Below are 6,972 nucleotides of genomic sequence, written 5' to 3' on the forward strand. Positions count from 1 at the left end.
ATGAAAGATGTAAAAAAAACATATGTACAAAAGTATATTAAAAATTGAGAACTTTATCCTAATTTTAAAGGTAGGTCTTCGCCGAAATATATATACATTTTCCACGAAGCTCGAGAATTGAGTTTATTCTACGTTTTTAATATATGTCGTTTTGTTCGTTTTATTCATTTGATGTATGCAATATTGTCTAATTTCATTGACACAATATAGGGTGGTTAAAACCATCGCCTGACGGGGACTCAACCAATGCATTCTGTGCTTATTGCAAGACAATTCTTAACGCTCATAAAAGAACTTTCGAAGATCACGGTAGCTCGAAGAAGCATATACAGCATGCAAAGAATCAACAGATCGCTGCTGCTTTACCAAAAATCATACAACGAAAAATCATACAACTATCAAACACACGCTGGTTAGTGAGGCTTCAGACTATAGATACAATACTAGAGCAATGGGATGCGTTAAAACTACACTTTCAAATAACTGAAAGTAACAAAGAACGTTGTTATATAGCTCATCAATTGTACGGAATGTATTGCATTCCGGAAAACAAATTATTCTTGACATTTCTGAGCAACAGCTTGAAAGGCGTCATGGCGATAAACAGATTGTTTCAATCCGAATCTGTTGATCCAATGAAACTGTTTCAAGATGTGAACAATTTGCTATACTCGAGCCTCCAAACTCTTGTTGTTCCTTCAAGGTTGCAAAAAATATCGCGATACGAATTAGCTATTTTTGATTTCAAACAATATTTAATGCCCCTCCAATGCATGAACTTTGGGTATGAGTTTAATAATCTGAGTGCTAGCATGAAGCCAGAAACTGTCATTCAGGTCAAAGAACGGTGTAGAGACTTTTTGAGCTTGCTATGCTCGGAGTTACAGAAGAGAATTCCAGAGGACATTAAAATGATCGAGAAAATATCTACTTTTTCGCCGGAATCAGCCTCTTCTCAAATCAAAGCAGATATAACTGAAATTGCCTCAAAATTCAAAAAAAGTGTGTGTACTAACATAGACTGTACGATACGAGAATGGAACCTTCTTCACACTGCACAAGTTAAGAATTGTACAAGCACTGAAAGCTTTTGGGCCGAAGTGTATGATATCAAAGACGCTGACGGAACAAAACGATTTGAAAATATTTCCAAGCTTGTGCTTGCCAGAGTTGGGCATTAATCGATTAAAATTTTAGTTGATTAAAGTAATCCATTAATCAATAATCGAAATTAATCAATCATCATACATGTAATCGTGACTAATTTAATCGATTAATGATATTAATCGTTAATCAGTGTAGAATTAATCGAAGCAAAATAATCGATTAACGTTTAATCGTTGTATATAATCACGATTTTTTTAATCATGATTAATCTAATCGATTAATTTAATGAAATTTAATCGATTAATTTTCGATTTTTGAAATTAATTAAAAACAGTTACTAATTCAATCACTGATTAATCAGTATTGTTCTCTAGTTGAGAACTAGGCTAAGAATTAAGTTTCACATATCACATTAACATTTTACGGTTATTTAATGATTGTTAGAGCAAAAAGAAAAAATATTATATTTTGGCATTAAGTTTTTTGTTTTTTAAATTTAAACATTCATTTTTACACGCGCTAACGCACATCTATACTCAGTTTAACGTTTACAATGATCTTAAAATGATCTGAGAAATTAGTCCTATATTTTTATTTAACTTAGGGATGGGAGGGGTGGAAGATAGGAGGAAGAAAGCTTATGAAAAAATAAAAAAATTTCCGTTATATATTAAGGTAATATATGTACGAGTAAATACATTGTAATGTGGATATATTATTATTTGTAGATTCTCTTTATTACAGAAACATCTATTTATTACAGTATATATACTTATAGATTCTGTTCACTACAGAATAATGTTGATTATAAAAGTTTCATATTAGCTTTTAATATTACTCTTCTTTCGAACATATTATCGGACAATTTATGTGACTTAGGTAGATTTGTCATTGTCGCAAATGAGAAAAGTCTTTCTACTGGAGCTGATGATGGAAGTGGCGTATTGTATTTCATAAATACATTTTTTATAGCTGAATATCGGTGAAGAATATCAAGTTCTTCACCGCTATCATTAAAAAAATGTAATACTTGAAGCTCCACTTTTGATTTTATTTCATTTAAAAGCCTAGAAGTAGATGGAACACCAAAATCAAAAAAATTATCTTCAGGTGCACAAGTCTTTTGTGGTAATTCTTCTAATTCCATTTCTACTTCTACGGCTTTTTTGAAAGCCTGTAATATCGATTCGTGATAACATGAATTTATACAATGTAACCAACGATTTTTGAATCGTGGATAACTTAAAGCAGCAATAGCGGCATTTTCTGCAGCAGAAGTGGTGAAATTGAAAAACTCACTAAATCTTTTCTCAACTGCATTAAGAAATACTTCTGACAGTGGTTTGCAAAAGATCCAATCCCTTTTCACAAGAAACTGTAATTTTCGACGTAACGCTACAAGACAAGGTAACATTATACCATAATAAGTATTATTTTCTCCTTGAAGTAAATCTAACGCTTCTGCCACAGGTCCTGCGCAAGCCAAATGCTCTTCCAAGTAATTAAACTTATATTCATTTAGCATATTATTGATATTCAAAGCTTTAAACAACTGAGAGCATTTTGGTCTAATTTCTAAAATCTGTTTGAGAGAATCATATAAACTATTCCATCTTGTCTCACCTGGTCTACTAAGAGTATGACCTAATATGTTTTCAATAATTTCAGCGGTTTTCGGTCGCATAGCAGCTCTCCACAGTAAGTTACATTTTTTCATAACTTGGCTATGTATGATCGATAAATCTTTGGAAGTCTTTAAGATTTTAGCAGCATCACTTGTAGCACAGAGACTTAAAGTATGCGCACAACATCTTAAATGAGCTGGTAGAAATTTCTGCAGTTCAGGTGATGAGTGTGCTTCTTCTTCATTGAAAAATTCCGAATCAGAGTCAGTTTTCATGTCACTTTTACTACATTCATTACAGTCTTCCTCTACGATATTTAAACGTTCTTGTACCACACCATACATTTTGAAAGCTTTGACGAAATTGCTTCCATTGTCCGTAATCGTCGCCATAATTTTACTTTGTGTAAGACTAAACTCTGTATGAATTGAATGTAATAAATCAGCTATTCTATCGTACGAATGCGTATTACGAAATCTTCGGCATGCTAAGGCTACAGATTTTCTTTGAAAGTCACTTTTTATAAAGTGAGCAGTAACTCCGAGGAAACTTCTTTTTCTTCCTGACCAAATGTCTGCAGTAGTGCACACAAACGAAATTTTCTGCAATTCTTGTTTAATCTGTATATTCTGGCTTTCAAATAAAGAGTTAATTCGACGACTAAGAGAACGCCGACTCATTATTGTAAGACCTTGTTGTGATACTTTTAGCTTATCGAAAAGTAAAATAAAATACGGGTCTTCTATTATTCTCAAAGGAACCATTGAATGTATAATGAATTTCGCAATATCTTCGTCAAATGCATCTTGAGAATCATAATTGCAGGTATGCGTTAAACCGCTTACAGTTCCTCCTGTCATTCTTGTAGAACTTATCCTTTTTGGTCTTTTCGATTTAACATACTCCTTATACTCCGACACTGTCTGCTCTCCGTGCCGCCGTTTTAAGTGAGATACAAAATTTGAAGTGGTACTTTTGTATCCTTTAATTTCGACAACTTGAGGTTGACATTTCACGCAGAGCGCAACAATTGTATTTGCAGAACTTTTTTCTGGTAAATATTGAAAATATTCACCGTCAACAATCCGCTTCTCCGATTGAGTCTTCTCTATATTTTGTGTAGATGACGATTGTAATAAGGTGTCATTTGTTTCCGAAATCGTAAGTGCCGATGCACCAAAACTTTCACGAGTATCAGAATCACTATCATTTCCACTCATCATTTTCTCAAAAATAAGAAAATTCTTCCCACAAAAATAGAAATTAGTAACCAGAATAATTGATAACTGTGCTCCGGTATGTTCTTTGTCCGACTGTATAGCTAGAACGACTGAGGTAACTGAATTGTATTAAAACTAGTCAACCTTGCGATTCTGCGAATCTAAGAAATTAGTCCTATATTTTTATTTAACTTAGGGATGGGAGGGGTAGAGGATAGGGGGAAGAAAGCTAGAACGACTTACAAGCCACGGAAGTAGCGTGACGTGTAGTATGTAAACAAAGTTGTTGTGAATCGCTACGCATTGTTGTAGCGCTTTCGATAGACACGGAGTGGAAGCGTGCGTAACGCGTGATTCGGCTCTGCTCCGGTATTTCAGAACCGAGTTACACGTGAAACGAAACACATCGTTCCTTAGACTCCGTAAAGCTATACGGGTATTCCGCGAACTCTGTACGCGAACTCTGATTCTATTATACTCTCCTATCTATCATCAAGTAAATATATTACAAACTGGCAACGAGGATTTTGGGCGCGTGATCGAAGGATTTTTTTTCCGAGGCGGAATCAAGGCAGTGACCGTACGTGCACACTTGGAAAAATGCCTACCGGAGGCTCTAGCACTTCTGGAAAGAGCAAGGCGGGTTTAACAGAATCCCCGAACTGTGCTAAAGTGCAGAACGTGATGCAGATCGAAACTTTCGATCCGAACGCACACACTTGGAAACGTTGGCTTCAACGTCTGGAAGGTTCGTTCAAAGTATTCAAAATAACGGCCGTAGAGGAGAAAGTAGCTTACTTGTTGCATTATATTGGAATCGAAGCTTTTGGAATACTGTGCGATCGTCTGGATCCGGTCGACCCGTATACTAAATCATTCGGAGATCTATGTAAAAAATTAGAAGAATTTTATGCGCCAGAACCACTAGAAATTGCGGAAATCTTCACATTTCGCAAATGTATGCAAAAAGACGGAGAGTCAGCCCAGGAATATTTGGCGGCTTTGCAGAAACTTTCACTGCATTGCAAATTCGGTAATTACCTAAAAACCGAATTACGAAATCAATTCGTTTTTGGAATAAAATACCCGCGAATCCAAGTTAGATTGTTGGAAACAGTCGATTTGACGATGGAGACAGCACTCAAAATTGCTTGCTCCATGGAAAAGGCAGATCAAGGGATCCACCAGCTGAAGAAAGATCAGAGTGCAGGACCTTTAGTGGCAGTGGACTTTGTCGGGGCTGGAGCTAAAAGTAAAAAGAAGTCGGGCGAGAAGGAACGGAAGAAGACCGGGCAGTTTTCGAAATCGGAAGCAAAGAAGACGCCTTCGTCTAAAGACTTTGGAAGTACTAAGCAGATAAGAAATGGTGGTAAATCAGATAAAATTGTATGTTTCAGGTGTGGTAAAAATCATTTGGCGCCCTCCTGCTCTCTTCCTCGGAGCATAAAGTGTCTAGAATGTGGCGGTTTTGGCCATTTGAGAAAAGTTTGTAAGAAGAAAGCACAGACCAATTATATTGAGGACATAGATAGATAGATAGATAAGTTTATTGTATATTCCCGTAGGGTTTACAAGGCGTTTTTTTGAGGAACGTACCCAAACCTCTTACAAAAACTCCCCTTCGCGCCCTGGCCTTATGCGACCTTACAATTTGCCTAAATTCCCTTTCCCTCCCCCCCTCCTTCCTCCCTCTGTTTGTCTTCCTCCGCTTCCTCCGGCTCTACGTCCATCTGCCTCCATCCTTCCTGTCTCGGCTCCTCCCTGTCCTCGTCCGGATCCCTCAGAAGCTCCTCCGCCTTCACCTACAGCCCTTCCGCATATTGCTCTCCTCTCCTTTATTCTACTTTCCTCTCCCTCCTCCTTCCCTTGTCCGTCTCTTCCTTCTCCCTTTCTCTCATCCCCTAATCCTTCTCTTTACTCCTCCGACTCCCCTTTCCCTTCCATTCTTTCCCTTTCTATTTCCATCATCCATTCCTCTCCTCACCCAAAACCCAACCCACCGCTTCCTGCTAACTTCCTCCTCCTGCTTTCCACCTTCTACATTCCTCCCACACATGCTCCGACGTTTCTTCCCTATATTCACACATCCTACATTTATTCCTCTCATCCCCCTCCCAGTACCTGCTCTCCTTCATCTCACTCCCTAACCTAAACCTCGCCACCCTTCTCCATCTGCTCTCTCCCCATCCCTTCTTCAGATATCCCGGAATACCCTCTCCCTTTATTACCTTGTACCACCTATTATAATCCAATTTCTCGATCTTCTCCCATCTCTCTTTCCTTTGCGTCTCCTTATCTCCTCCAAATAGCTTGCGGTGCCACCCGTCTCCCTCTTCTCTCAACCCTTCAAGCTCTTTTAACCCCACTCCTCTTTCTTCAAAGAACCCTTCTCTCTCTCGTTCCCAGCTCGATCCTGCTCTCTCTTCCTTCTCCCTTCCCTTCAGCTCCTCCCAACATAACCTCGCCAGCTCACTTCCTTTTCCCTCCTCTAACTTCTTCTCGAATTTCCATGCGCTCATTCCCGCCCTCCCTCTTAGTTTCTCCCTTTGGAGCTCCTCCCTAACTAAGTACCACGGCATTTTTCCATCTACTCCCAAGACCCATCTGATATACCTTTCCTCCAACCTTTCCATTCCTTCCCTCTCTCTCCATCCCCATATTTCTGCTCCATACCCCATAACCGTCCACACCAGTCTATCAAACAGCCACACTCTTTTTCCCCAGTCTTTCCCAAATCTTCTCTTCCCTATCCCCCAAACCTTCTCCATCACCGCTGCCGTCTTCTTGATTCTTTCCCTTACCTGCGCCTCCTGCCCTCCGTTCCTTTGGAACACATACCCTAAATACCGAAATTCCTTTACTTCTCCTACTTCTTTTCCTTCCCATCTCCATCTTCTCTTACAGTCCCTCTCTCCTCCTTTCTTGAACCTCTTTATTTTAGTTTTCTCCACATTCAACTCCAACCTCTTCCTACCTAGATATTCTTCCAATCTTTCAAGCATACTCCTCATTTGATCCTT

At 38.5% G+C, this 6,972-nt stretch overlaps 1 protein-coding gene across 1 annotated transcript; it reads left to right on the plus strand.

Moving 5' to 3' along the window:
• The first annotated feature begins 4,552 nt into the window (after nt 1–4,552).
• On the plus strand, nt 4,553–5,488 carry LOC139784832 (uncharacterized). Its single transcript, XM_071724015.1, has one exon. The coding sequence runs from the start codon at nt 4,553–4,555 to the stop codon at nt 5,486–5,488; it is 936 nt and encodes a 311-aa protein (XP_071580116.1).
• Nucleotides 5,489–6,972: the final 1,484 nt, after the last annotated feature.

The sequence above is a fragment of the Temnothorax nylanderi genome, unplaced genomic scaffold (genome assembly GCF_030848795.1).
Source record: "Temnothorax nylanderi isolate EJ_2023f unplaced genomic scaffold, tnyl_v1.0 TNYL_tig0687_pilon, whole genome shotgun sequence".
NCBI lineage: Eukaryota > Metazoa > Arthropoda > Insecta > Hymenoptera > Formicidae > Temnothorax > Temnothorax nylanderi.

Excerpts from the sequence above, each read along its gene's own strand:
- LOC139784832 (XM_071724015.1), top strand. The coding sequence starts at position 4,553 with ATGCCTACCGGAGGCTCTAGCACTTCTGGAAAGAGCAAGGCGGGTTTA.